The sequence below is a fragment of the Micropterus salmoides genome, unplaced genomic scaffold (genome assembly GCF_014851395.1).
Source record: "Micropterus salmoides isolate LMB-PRFRI ecotype aquatic unplaced genomic scaffold, ASM1485139v1 Ms_hic_scaffold_23, whole genome shotgun sequence".
Lineage (NCBI taxonomy): Eukaryota > Metazoa > Chordata > Actinopteri > Centrarchiformes > Centrarchidae > Micropterus > Micropterus salmoides.
Window position 1 is genome coordinate 3,410,724 of NW_024041484.1, and position 24,347 is coordinate 3,435,070.

Sequence of the window (24,347 nt, forward strand, 5' to 3'; positions counted from 1 at the left end):
TCTGTATTCCATTCACCTCAACTAACTTTAGTTTTTATCTCATCATATCGTAACATACATTATGATGTAGATACAAAACAGTGCTTTTATGATATTTTTGTCATATGGTAACAGTGTAATATAGTGACTGTCAGTCTTTGTGTCCTCTTAAGAGTCTAGATAACTGGGCAGAGTTGTGTCTGTCAGGTGTCGTCACAGCAGTAGTAAGAGCTGAACGCGCAGGCAAATATTCATATCACACCCAATGTCCATCCAGCGTGACCATGTAGCAACACAAATGGAGAACACACACCACAAGCGTTTTTGACTCCACTATAATGGTCGTCAAACTAGAGGCCAGAGTGAGAAAGAAAGAAGCGGGAGGAAAAAAAAAGTGTCTGTGACTTTCTCCTGACTGCAAGTGGTTGATTTTCACCACTCTCCTCCTCAGATGCTCCTGATGATGTTGCGGAGGAGACACTCATCAGGCCTGTAAACACACTGATAAATAATACTGATTGTTGGAAAGAAAAAACGTAAACAGAGAGCTCACTGATTGGTGCTTCGCCTCATGTGGTGGGGTGGCAGCTTCACAAACCGACTTCCAGCAGGTGTTTGTGCAGAGCACACTGGCATCAATTTAAAACACACAAAAAAGCACACTGCACCAGCTGCTGTCAGATTCTTTAGCAGTAACAAAACTCTGGAAACAATCTCAGCACGCTCGGGCTGATGTGAAGACCCTGAATATCAAGCGCATGGACGACCTCCCGCCGTCCCTGCACTTAACTTCCCTTAATATACGAAGGGGAGGATTTATTCTGATCTGTATCAACTGTCAAACAAATTAAGCAGCAGCAGCTGGTCGGCTGGTCGGCTGATCACCTCAATATCTGAGTGTGTGTCGCTCATCACAATGTGAAAATCTGTGTGGACGCTGCTGCTTTGGCTTATCATGCCACCCGATGACAATGTGCGTTTAATGTGGGGTGTGCTGTCAGTCAAACTGCCGCTGCTTTTTGTTGGCACTTTGTTGGCGTGCAAACAGAATGCAGGCCCACAATATTTTCAGCTCTCCTCAGGCTTTTAGCTAAGTGCTGTCCTGGAGGGACACATACACAGTCACACTTTTCATCTACCTGCATGTACACACACGAACACGCATACATACATATAGTTACACACGCAGTCCACGATTCTGTCACTGCTCTTACAAATATGGCAATGCATTGATTGCCTGCCGTCTGTCAAATTTCAGGGCCAAGAGCTCGGGGCCCACACAACAGTGGCCTGGACCTAGCAGTCACTTGTATGATCACAGCTTAAACATCCTGGAAGAAGGGATCTCCTCCTGGATTATCTCTTCCATCCACAGCAGAGGACAAAGAATGGACATAAAGACCCTTGCAGTTCCACACTGACGGTCAAACGTTCTAACAAATTCTGAGGGACTAAAAGTATCCGTTTCCTGTTGTCCTGTCCTGGAGTGTGTCATTTGTTCAAGGCTGGGGGTGTGAGGGTCTGCAGTGGTGGCTAGCTGTTGTTCTCAGCTGTCATGTATTTTAGGGCGGCGAAGCCATAGCGTCGCGACATGTTCTGCTGGAACTCCTCCTTCAGGGTCTTGAGGCAGACCCGGTACTGCTTGTTGGAGCGGAACTTGGTGATGTCGAAGCTGGGCGCATGAGGCATGTGGATCATGTAGGCATTGGGCAGAACCACAAACTCGTACTCCTGTGGAGAGAAGAGGACAGGAAGAACTTTCAGGACGGCTGACTACTACAACCACCGGGCTTCTTTATTACAACACCTAATATAAAGTTGCACTGGTTGTGTTATGGGCCACAAAGGGGCAGCTGAACAACCTGTAAACACAGCATCTGACCTATTATTCAACCATCCAGCAGACACATCGTAACATTAGCATTAATCTGGAGACATTATTATATCTGCCTGATAGATGTAAGTCCAATTATAACTCTATCAACTCTTGATCTTGATAATATTTCGGCATGTTGCACCAGCTGAATGTTTTATGTGAAGTGTGATTGGAAGTCTGACTGTACTGCTACATTGTAAGTTCTTCAGTAAGGTAACCCTGATTAACATCACCTTGTTAATTAAAATTGAAAAACAATCATATCAACAATTTCTTCAGTGGTATTACTGTTTTTGTTGTTTATTTTACTGTTGAGGAAGTAAAGGCGGCACAAATTACGTCCATGTAAAAGAGTTTGCCAATGTCAAGAGTTACGAGCTTCTGTTACAAGCAACCAAAAGGGGACAATTCTCAACTGAACGTAGCATTCATCACTCTCAAGTCCACTGTGTCTGGATAAGGCATGTTACGGCTGCGCCGATTTTGCTGACATGTTTAGATTTTGTTGATCTGGTAATCAGTGTTTGCATTTTGTGCTTCCACTATGATTAAGTAGGCTACGTAGTTAAATGGTTCAATCAGCTCTGTGCTGCTTAATGCAGCCTGCGTCAAAATAGGCTGGCTACCTATTCTCCGCGAAGCGGAGAGATGCTTCTGGGCTGCGTCTGGTGGACTTACGAGTATTGACTATAATGGCCACGATTCGCGGCCATTAGGGGTCAGTGGACTTTAGGCGTCATGCTGATTGCAAATAATGGAAAAACTATAAACTATTCATCCAACGAAGGTTGAGATCAAGGGCAACTGGACTTGGTTGAAGAAGACGTTTCGTCCCTCATCCAAGAGACTTTACATATCCACCATCTTAGCCCCTTTGGTTGGTAACTTGCCCCACCACATCCAAAACTCCATTGACTTTGTAAACAAAGAAACTGAAACTGCCCCAGATGAAACTATGGTGTCCTATGATGTGACCTCTTTGTTCACCTGCATCCCCACCAATAGAATCCATAAGGAAATGGCTACTACACGACTACACCCTGGACAACAGAACCAGCCTCAGCCCTGACCAGATCTGTAAATTACTCCACCTCTGTCTAAACACCACCTATTTCCAGTACAACGGAGATTTCTACAGACAAAAGCATGGCTGTGCCATGGGCTCGCCAGTGTCACCTATTGTGGCAAACATCTACATGGAAGAAGTGGAGGGAAAAGCCCTCAACTCTTTCAGAGGAACAGCACCGAGCCACTGGTACAGATACTGGATGACACTTCACAGAACACATCAACTCTGTGGACATCAAGTTCACGCGAGAAGATGTCCACAACAACAGTTAGAACCACCTGAAGGGGGCACTTACAGCCTGTGGATACCCTTAATGGACCTTTGTGAAAACAGCCACAAGATCCAGGAAGAAGAGGAGAAGAAGGTCAAACGTGATTCCATACGTGTCTGGAGTATCAGAGAAACTCAGGAGGATTTTCAACAAACACAACATCCCTGTGTTTTTTAAACCCAAGAACACACTAAGACAGATGCTGGTCCACCCCAAAGACCGCACACCCAAACACAAGAAAAGCAATCTAGTGTATGCGGTCCAATGCAGTGAGGAATGCACAGACCTGTATATTGGGGAGACTAAACAACCACTACACAAACGCATGGCTCAACACAGAAGGGCCAACTCCTCAGGTCAAGACTCTGCAGGGCACTCCTGAGGACACTCGTTTGAGGACCACCAGGTGCACATTTCAGACAGAGAAGATGGATGGTTTGAAAGAGGTGTCAAGGAAGCATCTACACCAGGGTCGAGAAGCCGTCATTGAACAGGGGAGGGGGTCTACGCCACCACTTATCCCCCACTTACAATGCTGTCCTTTCATCACTTCCCAGGAAACTCAACAAACGTAACCTATTGGCCTCAGGTGAAGATGCCAACGATGAGTCGTTCAGACTTGGCCACCGGTGGCTCTAACGACCATGACGACTGTCATTACCACAGCCAGGAGCACTAACGAACCCGCGGTATCATCGATCCTAGCTAATGATCCCAGAGAGGTTCAATAGCTGAGTTTCCCTGCCAGTCAGTCAGAACTGAAGAAGTCTCTTGGATGAGGGACGAAACATCTTCTAGTATCTTCAACCAAGTCCAGTTTAATTAATTTATTTACTGCTGCTGCATGTCTCCCGTCCAAATGGACAACATTGCTTTACAATGCCAAAATAAAACTACACTCATAAAAAATTTGCCTATATAAGTAAAATATAAGTAAATATATTTTAATAAACTCTTAGCCAGTATCCAGTATCTTCAACCAAGTCCAGTTGCCCTTGACTTTAACCTTCATTGGATAACTATGACCTGGATGACTGAGAATCTTCATAGATATAAACTATTCAACACACAACTGAGTGTAGGTACCATAATAAATGATATAATAGTTTGTATCGTGCAAGCTGTTTAAATAAAAAAATAACACCTGTTCAATGCATTGCCGTCATATTTTGTACAGTAGTTTATGGTCCTACTGACTTTGGTGATTCCCAGACTAAACCACTAGCAAAACCATGAGGCTGTTTTTTTACTGAAATCTCAAAAACATTTGATGGTTTTCCATGAAATTTGGTGATGTCAGGGGACATATGAGATTACCAGCAGGTGAAAAATCTCAGCATATACTGACAGACTTTGTACAGATATTCATGGTTCCCAGATGATGTATCTGATTAACTTGAATTATTTGGGATCCTCTGACTTTTGTTAAGACTTTAGTTTTGGGACTAAGACACATAAAATTAAGCTGGTAAATTAAGGTAAGCTGAGCTGCTGTTTGGTGATGGGCAGGTAGTGCACAGTGGGTTTATCAGAGCTTTATCACTGAAAACAGCTGCCTGCTTCTGCTGGAAATAATGACAGCAGAGTTTGTGGACGGAAAAACCAAAACAATCAGCTGGAAAATGCTAAAATGCTTTGTAGAGCTGAGGGGAATTGCAAAGTTCGTGATCATCTTACATTACTTATAGAAATAGGATCCTTTGTTAATATAATAAAATGTTATATGGTGCTGTTTTAGTGATCAAATTTTTCCATCAGTTACATTTACTGCAGAACCAGCAGAAATTAGGAACCAAAACATTTAGCAATCACACTTTTTGAGAAGATTAGTGAGGCTGTCTATATAAAGGGCTGTCTCATTATAACTTGGCATTTCATTAAATATGTAATTTCAAAGACAGATATTGAGTAGGTCATCCATACCTAGACATAAGACTATAAGACAGCTCAATAAGGCTTTAATAATACAGCCTAATCATAATTAGATGCCTGGTGACTTTTCTGCAGGGGCATTAGCTGTGGAGCTGTGCAACAGCAATAAATGTGTGAATCACAGAACTTCTGATTTCCTCTACCTTTCATGAACTGCAGACACCATAACGTGTTGAGAAGATGTATTCTGAGACATTAAGCAGACAGTTTAGACAGGTAAATAGACAGTAATAGTTGAGTAAGTTACCTGTGCATCCAGCTCCATGATGTGAGCCACCTTGTTCCAGCCGAAGCCCACAAAGCGGCGATCGTACTCAGGACTGTCCCTCCTCACCATGACGTAGGGCTCAAAATCGGCTTCCCACTGCACCCTATAGGGGGTGGTGGCCGTCCGCCATTTGGCAAAGTTAGTTGGTGCGTGGCCTTTAGTCCACACATGGTACCTGAAAGGAGAGAAAAGAAAACTATTGTTGGAGAGATGTTTTTTCACTGTTATTTGTGTACTGTGGACTTTTACTGAGCTGTGGCTACTTGGTGTTTGCCAGAAATTGTTGAGAAGATGATTTGTGTCTCAGGGAATACTGAACATCAATGTCACTCCAGTAGTGTATTCTCCACAGATATGAAAGGGGGCTGGTGTAACGTAAATTATTCATTTATATAACTCTTTTTAAAAAATGGGCCAACAATCGGCCCATAACGCATGGACAGCGGCCCATTGGGTAATTTTCTATACTGACAATGGGCTGGCCCAATCGCATCTCTTACTGGCCCCCACGCCCCCTGCTCTCTGTTTCTTGCAATGCAATGTAAATATAGAAGAAACCTCTGATTGTTTGTGTTTGCTAATTTTTCATGATAAAGTTTACAGTAGCATTCCAACAATTTAACTGTACATCCCAGTGTCATGTCATTTTAATGGTTTATTATCTTTTCTCAATTTTATTAGATTTTTGTGGTCTGCTCAGCACAAGTGCAAGTGTGTCTCTACCAGTGAGCCCCTGAGGATTGAGAAGAGATCTGAATTAATGAATGGTAAAATATATGAATCAATATTACTGATCTACACAACTTTTAACACGGACAGGGAAATGAAAAGAGCTCCTGTAGTGTTTCGTTAAATGAAAACCTGAAGATTCTTGAACATTGCTAGCTACAGAAACAGAGAAGTTGTTCACCTGAAGGTGAATAGCGTGCCCATGTCCAGCTGAGACAGCAGCTCAGCCTTGGACTTTGGGTAAGACAGACGATATCGCAGCGTCTCAAAGGCTGGAACCACCAGAGCTTTCTTGGTGTTGGCCATGTCCAGCTGCACCACTGACTTCCTGCAGACACACACACATAAGAGAAGATTCCATACTGTAATAGTACTACAGTCCATGTACAAAAGCTCCTACAAAATTATAATTGTCTCTCTAAAATATAAGGATATTAAAAGGTGTCACTGCCCACTTAGCTGGCTCCAATCTAATTTCCTTTCTCCTCTTACCTGAGATACTCATAGAGGCCATACATGGGCAAGAAGTCGATGTCTGATAGGAACATGTAGGGTGTGTTGACCTGCCGCATGGCCACATTTCGAAGCAGGTTGACTGGGTAGAACTGTCCCTCTTTGTAGACAATGTGGTAACCGACGTTCCCGCGGCTCATCAGCACCTCTGAGCCCTGAGCGTAGCGCAGGAACTGCTGGGCCTCAGCGTCGGACAGGTACAGGGCCAGGCTGATGGGGCCTTCCCAGTGCTTACAGATGGCCTCCAACATCTGAAGCCTGCAAAGGGCGGGCACAGGGACAAGTCATGAAAATGACTTTTTTTTGGTGTATGTCAGCTTAGGTTACCTGAGAATTTTAGATACACTATGTTACGAACACATTTTGGTCATTGGCATTGGGGGTGGTGATGGGACAGGACACATGGCTTTGGTGTGAGAGACCCGGGTACTTGCTCCAGAGGCATGTGACGTCGGACATACTTAGCAATTGTAAGTCACTTTGGATTAAAGCTAAATTAATAAAAATGTAAATGTAAAAAGGTATTGAGGTTAAATACCAAGCCCTAACCAATAGCTGTTCCTAAACATTCCAATATCAAATAAGCTCCAACGCCACAACACATGAAACAACTCATTAACAACAAAAATGGCAACACAAAATGGAATAGTGTCTTTTTCCTAAGATGTGATGATTGCGTTCTGGTGGCTGCTATTAACAAAGTTTTTAGCCCTGCAGCTGTTTCTGTTTGGGTTTGTTGCAAAACGTGAGGCATGTGACACAACACAACTATTACACTTGGCCGTTGTTGCCCACAGCTTTATATGCATTTTGGGTTAGGGTTAAGGTACGGAATAATGAGATACTGAACCTTGGACTTGATATGCTAATGAGGTACTGATATTTGTTTTATATTTGTTACATAAATGAAAAGAGCCTGCCTTAGCAGGAGACTCGGCTTTGCTTTGAAGAGTCGAGCTTCAGAAACATTTTCGGTCAGGCTGGCCTGCTCAGCGTCACTCACTTTGAATATGCAGTGGATCTGCTGTAAAGTGGTGATGCTGGAGAGGGGAAGTGAATGCATGAATGTCATTGTCCAAATTTTGACAATCTTCTTTCCTTCTCCCCCTTTCAGTTCATCTGCATGCTTCCCACTACAGTACCTCTACAGTTCATTTGTATTCTATCTGAAGGTGAGGTCGTGTTATTTGCGTCTGACACTGTTTTGGATTAATTTCCCTCCACAGAGCCACCATGGGCTCATTAAAACAAGACAAAGTCTAAAGTCAGCTAGCAGCCCCTAGAGGCATCTATGTTTATTGAGCAGAAGATGCAACATACTGACAGTATTGACTTAACCTACCATGGGGTCATTTAAATCAAAAGGTGGATTCCCCTGGCAGCATCAATCTGCTCTGCAAATCCCATGTCAATGTTTTAGATGATGATACAGTACATTGGATATCTATAATGAAAAGCAATCATCCTCAAAGGAACATGTCCCTCACTAGTCAGTTTCAGTTATTATTGCAGTTCACTGTATTCAGGGTTAAGCCAAAAATCACCCCTTCAGCTGCTAGAAAGCTTTCAAAAAATAGGAGAAGAAGAGATTATAACCCTCCTGTTTAAGCCTCTCTTCACTGGTTACCAGTTAGTTTGAGAACTGATTTTACTGATCACATTCGAAGCACTTCATGTTTCATCTCCCAGTTACACTAATGATTAGCAGCTCAGCTGTGAGCTAGAGTGCAACCTCAGATCCTCAGACAGGCGGGCTGGAGACTGGGCTTTTGCAGTCTCAGCTTTGGAACTCCCTGTCTGAAGATCTGAGGCTGCAGAATCAGTGACATCTAAAACATATCTTCTTCTTCTAAATCTTTTATTAACGCAAGCACACATTTTACTTCCAACTTCCAACTGCTGGCCATAGTGAAAAGGGAGAAAATACCTTTTTAAATCATCTCTGGTGAAAATGATTTTAACAGTTATTCTGTTGTGGTTAAAGTATGAAAAATATGGTAAATGTAAAGGATAAACTTCCTACCTCAAAATCCTGACGTGACTGTGTGCCTTCAACTCGACTAAAAGTTTAGAAGAGCTGCTAAACACAACTAGACATAGCAACTGAATGGCACAGACAAAATGCGTTAAATAGTCCAACAAAAAATAGGCTATATAGAAAAAGAAATACAGTGTCCAGCAGTGAGACTACTAGGGCTACTCCATTATGGCAAAAATCAAAATCATGAATATTGAGATCATGATTATTTAAGAAGATTACTCATTGGCTTAGGAAACAATGGGAGATGCGGTTACTTAAACCAACGGTGAGTAAGAAAAATATAAATAAGTATAAATCAGGGCTGGACTGATAATCTGGCATACCGGGCAAAACCGGTGGGCCAAAAAAAATGGGCCAACAATCGGCCCATAACGCATGGACAGCGGCCCATTGGGTAATTTTCTATACTGACATTGGGCTGGCCCAATCGCATCTCTTACTGGCCCCCACGCCCCCTGCTCTCTGTTTCTTGCAATGCAATGTAAATATAGAAGAAACCTCTGCGTTGTCCAAAAAAAGTAACTTAAGCAAAAAACAATAATAAGCTACTGATTACTGCATGTTATTATATTTGTATATTGTGAATTGTCACCTGCCACCTGAATTTTGTGCTTCCCTTTATAAAAATGAAGACTTTTCCACAATAAATTGGTGCAGAAAATATCTCCAGAATAGGAGGAAATTAAGTGTTTAATGCTAAAAATCTCCTGGGGGTGGACGCCCAGACCCCCTATCAAATATTTACCCTATCTATAAATATCAATGGTCTATTAAAATATATTCTTGTCTTTTAGTCATGGACACCAATCTAGTGCAAATGTTACGTCTCAGTTTGTCATCACACCCCTAATCTGACCCGATGGTGTATTGGTGAGGGGTATCGATTTTGGTGGGCTGGCTCGGCCAAAAATGCCAGGGCCGATTTTTTGTCCCAGTCCAGCCCTGGTATATATAATATGTAAGCTATGTCAAGGCGAAAAATCCACTAGCTGCTAGGCTAAATTATGCAGTGTAAAATGTGGTAAGTTTAAGTTAATAATGGTGACTTGCAAGTTATAGCAGTTAAACCCCCCCATCATGTTGGCTTGAGTTGAACTAAATATGCCACAAACTGCTGAGAGGGAGGTTGGGTTTTCAGTGAGGGGCGGAGCCTCCGCTGTAAAGGAAAGGGCTGCACTGAATTTTTAACACAAGACAAAACAAGAGAATCATTGTAAAAATGGAATATGGCACATAATTGTTTTTATCTCAATTGTCTAGTTCTCACAATCCAAGCCTAAATCATAATTAAGAATAAAATGTTATTAATCGCCCAGCCCTAGAACATTCCCAGGTGCATTTATGCAGAACTTTTTAATGCAGCTGGGTGACTTTACCTTCTAAATACATTGTTTTATATTTTATTGAAATGAACTTTGGTGCCCTCTTATGTGCGTAGAGTGGCAACTAACCCCCTATCAACCTGTGGAGGTAAGGAGATAAAAGGTACACAGAAAGTACTCATGCATAATTTGAACTTGTGAACACCACAAAGTAAGTTGTAATCAGATATGAGCTAGGCCTCCATGTTTTTTTTCTTCAGTCAACAGAGTCAATAGCAGCTGAGCTGTTTTAAATAAACCCCTTCATATGGATCAAACTGTTTATCCTGCTTATCCTTCTGTAAGAGTATTTCCATCCACGTTTCAGATTTAACTGAATAAAACGTACCACATCTGTCAGTTGTTTATTCTAAACACGAACTCACGCTGACACGTCAGCCGTCACATTCATGCTTGAATCCTGGCCAGCCCCTCCTACTGAAAATCTGAAAAATCATTTAACACAGCCCCCCACTTACAACGCTGGAAAGGTGTGGGGAGAGGTTTGTTAATCTGACAATCTCACAAACACTTCTTCACAAGTATACTGATTCCACAAGCATAACTACCAAGGAGCTGTTCCACAGCAACAAGGGCCTCGCCAACCCCAGAATTTCAGACAAAAATCAATTCCCTGAATTGCTGCACTCTGATGATTGCAAGAAATTCAACTTTGGTGACCTTTGGCCAACTGCAAACCATCTCTACAGTGTGGATATTTAAGGGCCCAAAAGTATTGTACTTACATACAATTTTGGGTTACTGTATTTGACTTGAGTATTCCATTCTATACTACTTTATACTTTTATTCATTTCAGATGAGAATATTGTTCTCTTTACTCCGCTAAATGTATTTCACAGTTGTAAGATTTTATTATTAAAAAAAACACAAGCTTTTCCAGTGCTGAAGGTAAAGTAGACACCAACATCCTGCACTGTCTGGTTAGGTCTGGCAGTTCCACCAAAGACAGATTTCTCCTTTAAACTTACATGGTCTCAGTTTGACTCAGTGGACTTATATGGTCTCAGTTTCAAGTGAGAGATCTCAGTACTTCTTCCACCACACCCTGTGTGTCACCATCCAGTTATATATAACTGTTCTGTATAGTTTACAGTCACTCGTTGGTCCAGATATGCTTCCCGGACCAAACAGTGTTTTCTTAGAGTCTGGTTAGCAAACCAGAGTGCAAGTATTCCCTACATTACCAAGCTTTTTGCTTCACAAAGACGTGCAAATACATTTTTCTGTACTATTTTCAGATGTAAATGAGCACTATAGCTCTAGAAATCTGATTAATCAAAAGTGTAGTGATGAAAAAAATAAACTAAGCAGTTTCAAAGATAAATAACGTTTTAATGCCCTCCGTTGGGACTTGTCCTAAGCAGTGAGAACATTGGAGGACTTAAATCAAGACATTTATTCAGTCTAAATAAAATGTCTGCAGGGATAACCTTGAGTAATTCAAACGACCCAATGTCATTATGAGAAGAGAGACAGAGGAAAAGGTAGCAGATACATAAAACTACTCAATATATGGACCTTTCAAATTCAGGAGGAATTGGGTGTTCACATAAATGAAACACTCATTGCAAAAGTTTGTTTATACTCCCCCTGCTCACTGTTGAAACGACGAAACAAATACCAACATTACCATATAAATGGCAGATTGATGATGTTTGATGCTAAAGTCCCTGGATTTTCTTTGTATCTCCAGAAATAACATAATGCTCTTTATTAAATCTGACAGTGGGCTGTTTCAAAGCCACTAAAAGCTGAATGTTGTTCAGCTCATCAGATACTGCAGAGCTGTCAGTATGCCCGATGTCTCATGGAGCATAAACGTGATTAGTTGCTCACGTAGGCTACATTCTACGACAGGATTCTCAGAGGGCTTTCATATGTGTGCACGTACACGGACAGAATAGGAAACGTATCAGCGGGTGCAGCCAAAACATTCAATATGGCTAGTAACAGCAGCACCATGAAGAGTAAATTAGTTTCTATTGAACTGCACCTCTTCCTCTCTGCACTCCCCAGGATGCCCAGTAATAGCAATCTGATGAGCTCTGGGGATGTTGTGTGTTGTGGTGAGTTTTGGGGATATAATTGGGAATAAAGGCATGCACCGTTTCTCTGTGAAGCTATTTATGGTGAGTGGTTGAGCAGTTACCTTCAAAGGTGGTGAAGTATTTGTGTCATGAATGTCAGAATAGAGATGCAAATTCAGAGAGGCAAGTGGTATCAGAAGTTTTATGTAAGTGTGACAGAGAACTTATCTGGGGGGTTTAATATCCATGTATGTTGCCCTTCAACAGCAGTCACTGTCTTTCCATGGTTGACCACATTTGCTCCAGTGAAAATCAGAAAGCTAAGCTCAAACACCCTCCCCTGGCTAAATGATCACACACTCAACCCCCGAAAATGTGATCGCAAACAGAAGTTAACCAAGTCTGCTTTCATTCACAGTAGTCTTAAAGAATATATGGCAAACAAACAGAAAGCAGTAAAAGATTGGCAGACTTAATATTCAATGATCTTATTTAAGGTAATCAACTCTGTTCTCAGTGGACCATGCAGTACAGACCTTGAACCGGGTATACGACAAAGAAATTCACGAGTTTCTTTGAAATTTCACCCGATCCATGAAATCTACCCAGCTTCAACAGTAATCTTGTTACCCTCACCCAGTTTCAAACTACGGACATCTCAGCATTAGGTCAATTAATTTCTCAAATGTAACCCTCTACCTGTGTTTTAGACACTATACCAAATTATATCATTGAATTATTATTTATAAAAGAGGACTTCCACACCCATTTTATTCTATTGAATATTAACAATTCTGTTTCAAACATCTATTTATTCAACCGTTACTGAAAAAACCTGAGCTGGAGCCACTATTACTATTACATTTTTATCTAAGGGGCTAAACAGAGTCATTTCAAGTCATTTAATCTTACTTATGAACAATAGTAACATTGTTAACAGTTTTCAGTCAGGTTTCTCAGCTCTCCATAGCACAGACACAGCCCTTTTGAAGGTCTCCAATGACCTACTTTTAACAGCTGATAAGAGGTGAGTGCTCAGTCCCGGTGCTGTTAGACTTGAGCACTGTTTTTCGACACAACTGATCACTCTGTTCTCCTGTAGTTGTCCTGTACCATCTGGAATCCTGGGTTTGTGTTAAGGGCACTGCTCTACATGTGCTGCGTTCAAAGCTCTCCAATAGAACCTTCTCTGTTCACCTGTTCGTCTGTTGTTCATTTTAATTGTGGTGTTCCTCAAGGGTCCGTCTTTTGTTTACAATATCCGTACACGCTTCCTCTCAGCCAGATAATTCAGAACCATGGTTTTTCCCATCACTGTTACATGTCCCTCTCCAATCCAGTAACTCCAGCAGTCTAGATGATCTCTTTGCCTGCCTCAGTGATATTAAATGTCGGATGTCCCAAAACTGTCATTGAATGAAAACTGAATGAAACTAAATTGAATGATAAATCTGGGCTTACAGTTTTTGGCCCAACCAATTCTACCAGCCTGTTTCACAGTAAGGTTGGTTCCTTGACAAAAAAATATTACACAGGCTGCTGGATGTCTTGCAGTAATATTTTAAGCACATCTCTGTTTTGTGGTTCAAGGGAAGAATGTTGTCCTGTCAGGCTTTTTTCAGCATAAGAAGATCTCCCAAATCAGGACATTCTTCTGCTGATTTACATGAAGTCATATGTTTTTATTTTTTCCCCACCTGGACTAATGTCAGACTATGTCGTTAGTGTCTTTTAAATTCCTTCTTGAAACTTTTTTAAGAAAGCATTTATGAATATTGCACAAGTTTTACAGGTTTTATCCTTTAACCCTTGCCATATATATATATATATATGTAATGATATAATGATATCCTCAGTGTTCCACAACATGCAAACATGGGAGTCCCCTGGATTATTTAATCACATTAAAAGCTTATGTTATGGAAATCATAAATTGCAATTAAATCAACATTGTTTCTGAGAAATCATGTTGTTTCTTTCTGTTTGGTTTGATGGCTGGCTTTAAGTACAACAATACCCATGAGCCTCCCACGAGCAAATGCATGAACTATTGTGACCAAATCCCTCACTGTAGTTCCTTCACACACAACGGGCCTTGTTTGTACCATGCATAATCTTTCTCTTCAGCTTACTGTTAGCAGTAGAAACATCATCATTTTAAGCTCTGTGACTGGATGTTTCTTAAAGGTTCATAGAGTCATAGGGGACTTCTCTACTTCAGTTTTATCTACACATGCTTGCACCTTTGGTGTTTTATCAAAAACCAGATGTAATAGTTTTGTACTGAAGAGAGTTGCTTCTTCATCTATGCCTTGGAGGTGCTCTAATTTTCTTTCACTTATTATCTATGTAGAGAATACTCTACTGAACCTGCAGAACACCCGAAGCACACCTGCGTAACAACAGCAAAACAAGGGAAGTTCAGGAAGTTCTCCATTTACATGCAGAAGAGTGTTAATATATTTAATAACAAACTACTTTTTCAGCAATCTGAGCTTTGTTACTGTGGCTGTTGAACAGTACCTGTCCATAGAGAGCTGGGCGACTAGAGTAACATCAGTGTTGTCAGAGCTGGGTTCATACTCATAGTGGAGGAAGTAAAGGTGTGTTCGATGGACAGTGAATCGTTCTCGACGAAACTCGTAGCAAGGATCATCTTCATCCAACTCTGACAGAGTCTTCTGGAGCTGCAGGCAAAGAGGAGAGGGACACCAATAGTAAGACATTTTAGGAAGATTCACCAGTTTGTATCTGTGGAGTGCCAGTGACTTTCTGTCGGGAAAACTTCATTCTATATCATCGAGCGAGCAAATGATTTACTGAGTTAAGGACATTTTAGAATTTAGTGTTTGCAAAAAAGGCTCTGGCACACCATGATGAAAAAATTATATTGTGACTAACTGCCCACTGAGCTGATACCTTTTCTAATTCTACAACACCATAGTGGCTAGTCCTGTAAAAACCCGGCTCCTGAGATATGACACATCAATTGCCTGAATGTTACAAAACACCAACAGAGTCTATACAGAATGCTGGACACTGGCGAGGGTGTATCAAGATCTCTGTAAGCTTCAAACAAACCAGGTCATACAACGTGTTGTCCAATCACATGTAAAGTCATAGCCTGTTCTGAATGGACACACTGAAAGCTAGGCTAAAAAATCCTGCTGCAAGCAGCACTGAAAGCGAATCCAGAGTTTTGGGCGGCTTGATTACACACAAAGTCAATACAAAAATGTGAATTCCTGCAAATTCGCTGCGGGCGGTGCGGAAGATGCGTTTGTTGCGACATTCGCTGGTTCGTACAAGTTACAATTTTTTAAACTTCAGTGAGAAATTCCCTTGACGCTATGTTGCGAAAGCCTATCAGTGGCGAGATTGTCCCGACGTCACTGACGCCTTCAGAGCATTGTTAGGAGAGGACCAGGGAGAGTGGGGGAGTGAAATGGCGCTAGCTGATGGAGAGATGCTAAAGAACAGGAAAGTGTACGGGGAGCAATAAACACCTATAGTCGGTCTGGATTTTACTCTGACAACCACACCGTTTACCTGCAGGAGGAGCTCGGAGTAAACTGTTTTTATTAAATTAGCTTTTTACTTTAGTTTTTGGGATGACAATGTTGATTTACCTTCACTGGAGCTTCTCAGCAGCTAGCTTCTGTGAACATCTGGTTCCACTGTTGTTGTTAGCGTCGGATAGCACCACTTCACATTTATATAAAAAACGGACAAAACTGGACATTACATGGAGAAAAGAAAGCGAGGAAATTGAACTACCTGGTGAGTTCATAAAAATGTGTCTGTAACTTTATTCCAGCTATCGTTGTACTTAGCCCTGACCAATCCGAAGTCCATTCAGAAAAACATTTAAAAGGTTGTTGTTTAACAAATCTGCATCATATTGTAGTTATTTCAGCATCAGTTTGATCCGTTTATTGCAATTAAATCATAGCAACATGTTTACTTTGGCTTCATACAGCTGTAGTATTTGCGTGTTGTGTTTATTCGCTTTTCGCTTTGTGTGCGAACACTCAGCAGTTATCCAGCAATGACACCCGCACGAGAAAAGCGAGGATTAAATTTGCGTTGTATGTGAACACAACATTAGATTCTGTGTTTTTTGTCTTTTTGTCTTTGCAGTCTTCACATGATCAACTGTTTAAATGGGGATAATGCTGCACAACCTTTTGTGTCTACAGCAGCTTGGTGTCTCCAAGCGCTCCTGTCCCCGTTGGCACACGTGCCAGCGTGGGCACGTGAAAAAGCAAACTCAGTTCTACAATATTGACATATGCTGCTGTGTTGTTTAATATTACATTAAGTTAGTGATCAACCACTAAAAACCAACCATTAATTTTGACATTATTATTAGGGTTGTGAAAATTAAAGAAATATAGAAAAAATAACGCCTAATATTTTAACGCAGGATTAATCGTAGTACTTTATGATCCGCGATCGGGCTCCGGAACGTTTCTGTGAGAGTGGGCCAAATTCAAACATTAAATTTTTAGGTGGGATAAGAGCGGCCCCTCCCAACTTGGACTGATCCTTGTTTTTGCTGTAATGTGATTGATCAAAGGAGTTTACTTTCCATCCGGTTTGTGTGACGAGTGCAGCAGAGACATTAAATATGGCAAAAAAATGTGATTTTAGAAGAAAAACTGTTGGCACAAGAGGCATTTGTAACTATTTTAGCCTTCTGACTGACTGTACACATGACATGTTGGTAGCAGTAGCCTATACTGTGACTTCAGCTCAGGACTGGTCTTATTCAGCAGTGGTGACTTGCTTATTCAAACCGAGGAGGCCGGTGTCATCCTAAAGTTTCTTGGAGGTCTTCAATACCAAAAAAAAGCTATTTAACGCCAAGGTTATGAATTCATGGGAAATAAAGATGTTGAGCTAAATAAGTTTGTTTATTATCATTGATGCACTCTACTAAAATCCAATTGAATTAGAATATTTTAAATGCTTATCACGGCAAATATCGATATATGTGATTCATTTCAATTCATTCTGTTAATTAATTACAAAACTACAAACAAGTTTCAAAACTTGTAATTAATTAGATACATTTTTTTAATCGCTTGACAGCCCTATTTACTATATGTCTATTATTATTATTAACAAGGTCAAACTTCAATTAAAATCTGACATATGCTTGTAAGTGCATAAATTAAAAATAAATGACATGTGCATTAACAAACGCTGCTGGCACACTTGGATGTCTTCATCTTTGTATATTGGTACTCATCACAGAAAAGGTTGCTGACCCCTGCTCTAGATGATCCACACACTATGAGACGCCACCTCCTCGAGTTCCTCCTCTAGAAAGTTTTGATGTGTGGTTCTGCTAGCACTGGATTTCAATAGTCTTCACTAACAGTCTCCATCAGCACACGCAGAGGAGAAAACACGAGCAAACTAGGCTGACCAATCACACTTCTTGCGGTCTTAATGTGGTAGCTTCAACGTCACTGTAGCCTCAGCATAAAACATAAAAAGTATTGTTCCTCGCATACCACAGCTCTGCAAGTCTATCGTAAAACTGGAAAGCTCATAGAGAAAAACCATCATTGTAGATATAGTTCATGTGTTAAACATAAGGTGGACATAGGAGAGTATGCTTCTGTAGGTGCACAGCAGTAAAATAAAAAGACTAATATAAGTGGCTGCAAATTAGTGTACCTGACGAAACCTGAGGAGTGATGTACATCACACACACTTCAAAAAACACTGGTGGAATGGATTGCCCAGAAGCAAATGCTTTCAACCACTGATCTTTTGAGCTTTTCAAAAAAGTTCTCCTGAGTAAATACAAAGGTTCCAGTGTTAAGTGTGGAAAGGGAAAACGTTTACAGATAGGCTGATATATGCTTGTAAATCCTCATGTAGTTTGCAACCAGCAAAGCTAAGATTTTCTCTCTTTGCATTCTGTCCAGGGCCCTGCGATGGACTGGCGACCTGTCCAGGGTGTACCACACCTTTCGCCCACTGTCAGCTGGGATTGGCTCCAGCCCCCCCGCGACCCTGTACGCAGGATAAGCTGTTGACAATGGATGGATGGATGGATGCATTCTGTCCAGTTATCAAACAAAAGATACAAAGAAATGGCAAAGGCAGGACCTGTATTTGGGGAAAAAATGTATTTGCAATTTTTTGGACAGATATTGAGATTACGATTCGATTTGAAATTTTTTTTACTGAAGTTTTGCTAAAGTTTAATATACACTGCCAGTCTATTTTTGATGGAAGCAGCACAGAGCAGATGAACCAGGCAGGAAGTCAGACACAGAACAGCATAGAGGATCCAGTTGATTTTCAAAATAAAACACCCTTTGGAGACACCCGATCGTACATCAACAATAATCACAGTTAAACAGACAAAAGAAAGAAAAAATTTAACTAGTAGCACAAAAATCAAGGACAACATAACAAATAAACAAAATCTGAACAAGTCAGCAAAATCAGACGCTGCCGCCATTATCCCACGTTTTCCAGTTTCGATTGTTGTAACAGAAGGCGCATGGCGCTTGTGATTGGAAAGCAAATCTGTCACCTAAAGATGACAACAGCATGAATCTGTGACTGAATGACTGTTTAAAACAGATCTGATTCGCTGTTTAATTAACCTACATTTTAATCGCTGTCTTCATAATTAGCTAATCACATTTCGATTATCGCAATTTTGATTTGAAAACGATTAATCGTTAAGCCCTAAAACACATTACCGTTTCAACACTACTGTGTCTTCATCAGAGTCTAAATGGACACAAATCTGTCTTGACCTTTTAACTATAAGTGAGGTCTGTGCTCTTTTGTTGGTTTGTTCCTGACATGTGGTTAGGGGTCCAGCACCTTGACATGGACAAATAAAGTTATTACTACGGCTACTCACACCTTATGATTCATTTTCCAGATTTAAAACCCTTGTTCAACCAATTATCCGGTGACAAAGTTTCTTTGCCTCATGTCCATAATTCTGACTCTGATAAGACACAGTAGTGTCGAAACGTCTTATTGCACTATTGAAAGCTGCCAATTAATTGCAAGCCCCAGTCCCTTTTGTCCTCTAGAAATTTTCTGTCCTCAAAATGAGAAGCACCTGATTCAGCTGCATTTTGTTTGAAGATGTGTGGAGAACCCTGTTTCTACTATAGGAATTTCCATGTGGATGGAAGTCAAGGTCATGCCTGGGTGAGATCAGGTATCCTGTCGAACAACTAAGGTAGGCAGGCACAGAGCGTGAATGTTGTTCCCCAGTTTAACCACATTCTTCTACAGGCAGCGTGTGATGGACAGAGTGGATCAGCAGGGTCCCTAGTTCACCTCATTAAGTCCTCCCTTCAATATGTTCCTCCCTCCGAGATGGAAATTAAGCATCATTCTCCAGCTGACACGGTGGATTCTACATAACCCACAGCTAATTATTACAGTTTTTTTGTGCGGGGGCTGTGCCATCGGTGTGTGAATGTGATGTAGTGTCAAGCCCTTTGAGTGGTCAGAAGACAAGAAAGGGACTATACAAGTACAGTCCATTTACGATTAGAGTTTAGTTCCTTATCGTCTTTTGTTTGTACAAGAATCATACCTGTCAACATTAGTATTTGAAAATAAGGGAAATAATAAGGGAAGTTTTCAGGCAACCTTGTCCTTATATATATTGTTTTTTTATATAATATTCTACTAAACAATAGTATAATGTTAATTTCATAGTATAGGCTATATAGTACAATGTTAATATATTATCTATAGTATACATATATTAAGTACAATATACTATATACATTATAATTTCAGATGTAGTTCACCACTAGGCCTAATATTATTACAGTTTCAACAGTTTCATTTTTGTGAGTTGTTTATATTCACTAAATCCTTGTGCAGGAAGCACAGTCTACATTGGTCGCTAATTTATTAATGCTAAGTAGGCCTACTAACTCAATAATCATAACCGTTCATGCAAATGAATTATTGTAGGTTGCAGTCTTTACTTGCACTCGCATTTTTCAGGTTCTATTTTTTGGGCAATATACCAGTTAAATACTGTGTAGAGCAATGCATAATCCATCATGAACCCCTCGCGCTGCTGTTCTTCTTGTTTTATTGGTGGGTGCCATTGACTTCCCGTCACAGCTAATGTTCTACATACTGCTCGCAGTATTTTTTTCACTTAGGGTTAAAAATACGGGATAGAACGGTAAAATACGTGAGAATCCTGGGAAAAGGGGGAGGGTTGACAGGTATGACAAGAAATGACTGAGGGCTTGCCTTGACTGGATCATCACCTTCACAATGAGCAGAACCTTAAAAAAAAATCAACTTTAACAACAGTTCTTACATACAGAAATACTGTAAGTTTCAAATCTCAAACACTTTGAGTATCAACAAAATTCTGTCAGTCACATTGAGTATTAAAATGTTGTACTAAAAGCTGGCATCAGTTGCTTCTTGCTTGGTTAGATTTTCAGGGTTGTTAACTTAGATCAGAAATCTTTTTTTTTCCCCAAATACACGTTCTAAACACGTGACCTGCTAGAGTCGACTATAGACTAGTTTACCACCACCCTTCATAACATCAGCACCAAATACACACCACAACCAGACACACAGAAGCAGTTGCACCTACGTTCTCACTGTTGTGGTCGGCCTCGCTGGGACACCCGAACAGCTCTCGCCGCAGCAGATTGCCATCGTACTCCAAAAAGGTTAGATAGAGATTCCGGAAAAACTCCACATGCTTGTTCTTCACTCGCAGCTTCTTGGGAGAATTCCAGTGGATCACCTGTGCAGAAGAAAAGAAGAGCAGGGAAAAAAGGTTATCAGGGTTTTGTTGTTATTTTCATGCTCAGATAATTCTATTGTAATGTACAGACCAGTCAACCAATCGCACTGCACCAAACTGCCTGATCCTGGGATTTGAGCCACTGTCATTCTAGTACCAAGTATTTTTCCCAGAGTTTTTACTGAGCCTTTGAAGAAAAAGCATTTCAGACATTCAAACACTGGCAATTATACCGGGCCAGAATCTGTATCAAGCATCTCCCAATTTATTTTAGTACTTACATTCTGAAGATTAACTCAGAAAATATCTACCTACATCAAAGAAGGACATGAACCTCTCATGTTATAAAGTTTCCTACAACCACATGCAGTAAGAATGAACTATGATTATTATTTTTCTGGACACTTTTTTTTATTTCAGGTACTTCCACATACTACAGAGAGAAAGTGTTTTTGCCTTTTAAAAACATTTATTTACTTTGTGATTAAAATTCTTGAATGAATTACATTAATTCGTGAATTACAGACGCACCTAGCTAAGCAAGCTAGCTAGGTCCACACACGGTTGTTAGCTCCACCATCTCATCCAAATGTGGTGGAGTATACTATTCTGTATCTGTCCTTCCTTATCCTTGCATCTGTCCTTCCCCCACCTACAGAGATCAGAGTGTCCATGTCCATATGTGTGGATATTTTATTGAGTATTGGTCAAAAAGCTGCATCTGTCTGTTAACATTACAGACAGAGAGGAGAGACAGTCTGACTTTGTTTTTGGAGAGTCACCTTTGGCTTACTTTAGCTCAGCAAATGATCCTAATGTGATCTGGGGAACCCTGTTTTATTACCTTTGAAGACGTAAATTCCTTCACATACGTCACATAGTCCTTTCAGTGCTAACATCACACCTGCTATATCAATGTCTTTCACTACTAACTCTGACAGTGCTTGCACCTCAACTGTCACTTCAAATACTTTCAGTACTTCAACTTCCGCCATTAACCCCATAAAATAAGATTTCAGGCTCCACAGACTGAAATTTGGAACATTCCAGTAAACGTTGCTGACATGTGATGAAGAAAATAGCATCCCATGTGGATGTCTGGCAGGCCTCTCAATAAAAGGCCTGCAAAGAGCTCCTCTGCTTCAGTTAATCTAATCTAATCAGTTTCCAGCAGCTGAGCTAAATCTAGTGCTGTCATCTTGGGTTTGTGGTCTCTAATTGTAATTCATTTTTTCTTTATAATGATGTTTTCTGCATCAAACGTGAATGCCTCAACACGAACAGTTTGTTACATGACTTGGCCGTTGGTCTGCTCTCACTGAGTCATGTCCGCTCAGGCAATTTAACGACAACATCAAGGATCATCCATCCATAACCACTTAAATGTTAATATTTTGATATCAACTCATTTGAAAGGCATCCTGATTTATTCTTAGAGAAATTATATTAAATGAGCTATGACACTGACAAAGCCTTTAAAAGAGGTGTTAAAAGGCTCCTAATCGCTGCTACTTTAGGTGCATTTCCTTGGTGGAAAAACAGCTGACAATGGACGAACGTATTATCTGATTAATCAGCATAAAGCCTTTGAACAATATCTTTGAAGTTTACAGTATGTTCTTTGTAGGCCTATACATTCTGGATAATTTTCCACCTACTGGGAACTCCTCCCAGGCTTGGATAGCTCTGCACATCTACTGAAATGAGGAAAGGACAGTGTATTTTCAAGGCTAACAAGATTCACAATGCTTTTATAATTACTCGGACTGCCGAGTAGAACCAACTGTGTGTCACTTTGAATGTGGGACTGGCTTGAGACTCTTGATGAATGCAGGTCAGGTCTTGTGTGTCTGAAGTGAGTGTGAGCACAGTGAGGGCAGCAGGGTTTCACCTTGAGGTCCGACACGTCTTTGTAGCACTTCTCAGAGCGGGTGTGGTCGGACAGCTGGACGTTCCAGAAGCACGGCAGCTGGTGAACCAGGAACGGGTTCTGTTTGATCACCGCGTTGAAGATGTCCTGCAGACACACACGTGCACACACACTGACTGAGCCTTATGTTTTGCCTTATGTTTCATCATTTGCAGACCTGCACCACAGAGTCTAAAGTGACCCTGCTGCTTGTTTATTCCATGACCACACAAAGTTGAATTTAATCTTCCCTGCTTGTTGCATGGATTTTAAACTCAAGACCAATTTAACAAGCACAGTGAAACAATGGATATCAAAAACATCTAAATTGTAACAGCTGCCTCAACCAAAAATGTATTAATCAGCCCCAGATTTTACAGAAGATGCCAGAGAGAACAAAGAGAACCAATTGAAGTGACCACACTACGCCTGTTTTACACCTCGATTTTACCAGGCACGAGTGTTTTTCTTCCCCAGTTTTTTGTTTTAGGCTGCATAGTTACAGGGTGTTTTATTTTGAAAATTGACTGGATACTCTATGCCAGTGGTCGGCTATAGGCGGACCAGATATTATTGCTGGCAGGCCAGCTTTGGCCCGTGGCCAGATTACTTTAATAGCAGCAAAAACATTCTAGCAGCTGGTGCTGAAAAAGCTCTCAGTCATTACTGCAAAAGTAACTCTCATAATCACTTCCTCTTAAGTGATTGTCCTACAAAATAAAAGTGCGACAAGAGATGACATGAAAAACGTTTGGCCCGATGCCAGACTTATTTGCAGACCCCTGCTCCATGCCGTTTCCTTGTCTGACTTCCTGACAGGTTTGATCTGCTCTTGTTGCTTCCATCAGAAATAGACTAGTCGTATATTCTCAGCAGAGCAGAGCTGAGAGCCGAATGAAAATTTTCATAAACAATTAAAATGTGTTTATTGCTGAAAAACAACAACACTCCTACTCTCCCTGACTATACATTAATAGTATCCATGATACAGATTAAAAGGGGAAATAACAGATCATGAAAACAATAACAATTACTGTGGTTAGTTTGTTAATAAAAGTACAACTGAAAAAAAATCCACTATTTTTAACTCAAAACAAATGAAATCTAAAATGTAGGAATATTGAATCAAATTATCTTATTTTCAATTTCCTCAGCACCACCAGCAGTGGAGGTGGGAAGAATTACTGTAACACATTCTCATCAGATGTTACTGGAGAGCAGTAGTGGTAGTATAGCAATCCTGACCCCTCTGTCTTGTTAGTGTTTAGTATGTCTACAGATACTCTTTAATTCCTTATGTATGTGTAATCACACTCATAAAGCTGAATACCTCAAATCGCTTTGAGGAAATGTACTTTGGTGACATCTGAGAGATTTTTTAACTTTGAAGTCTTTGTGGGTTGACAAGAGTCTCAGTGGCAGATTCCAGTTTCCTAATGGGAGACATAAAAACTGTAACAACTATAGCCACATAATGAAGGCTGCGATAAAGACGGCTGACAGTCCATTGGAGGAGTTCATACAGGATAAGGCAGATGGAATACTTTCCAAAGCCCCATTCATTT

General features: G+C 40.7%; 1 protein-coding gene across 1 annotated transcript in view; it reads right to left on the reverse strand.

Annotated features, from left to right (window-relative positions):
- Positions 1-515: 515 nt before the first annotated feature.
- large1 (LARGE xylosyl- and glucuronyltransferase 1) overlaps positions 516-24,347 on the reverse strand; it is a gene marked incomplete at its 5' end in the record, with an annotated part of 30,219 nt that continues 6,387 nt past the window's right edge. Inside the window, 7 exon segments of the mRNA XM_038738545.1 lie at positions 516-1,710; positions 5,375-5,570; positions 6,306-6,452; positions 6,617-6,895; positions 14,612-14,775; positions 20,718-20,873; positions 22,765-22,890. Coding sequence (XP_038594473.1) covers positions 1,513-1,710; positions 5,375-5,570; positions 6,306-6,452; positions 6,617-6,895; positions 14,612-14,775; positions 20,718-20,873; positions 22,765-22,890 — 1,266 coding nt within the window.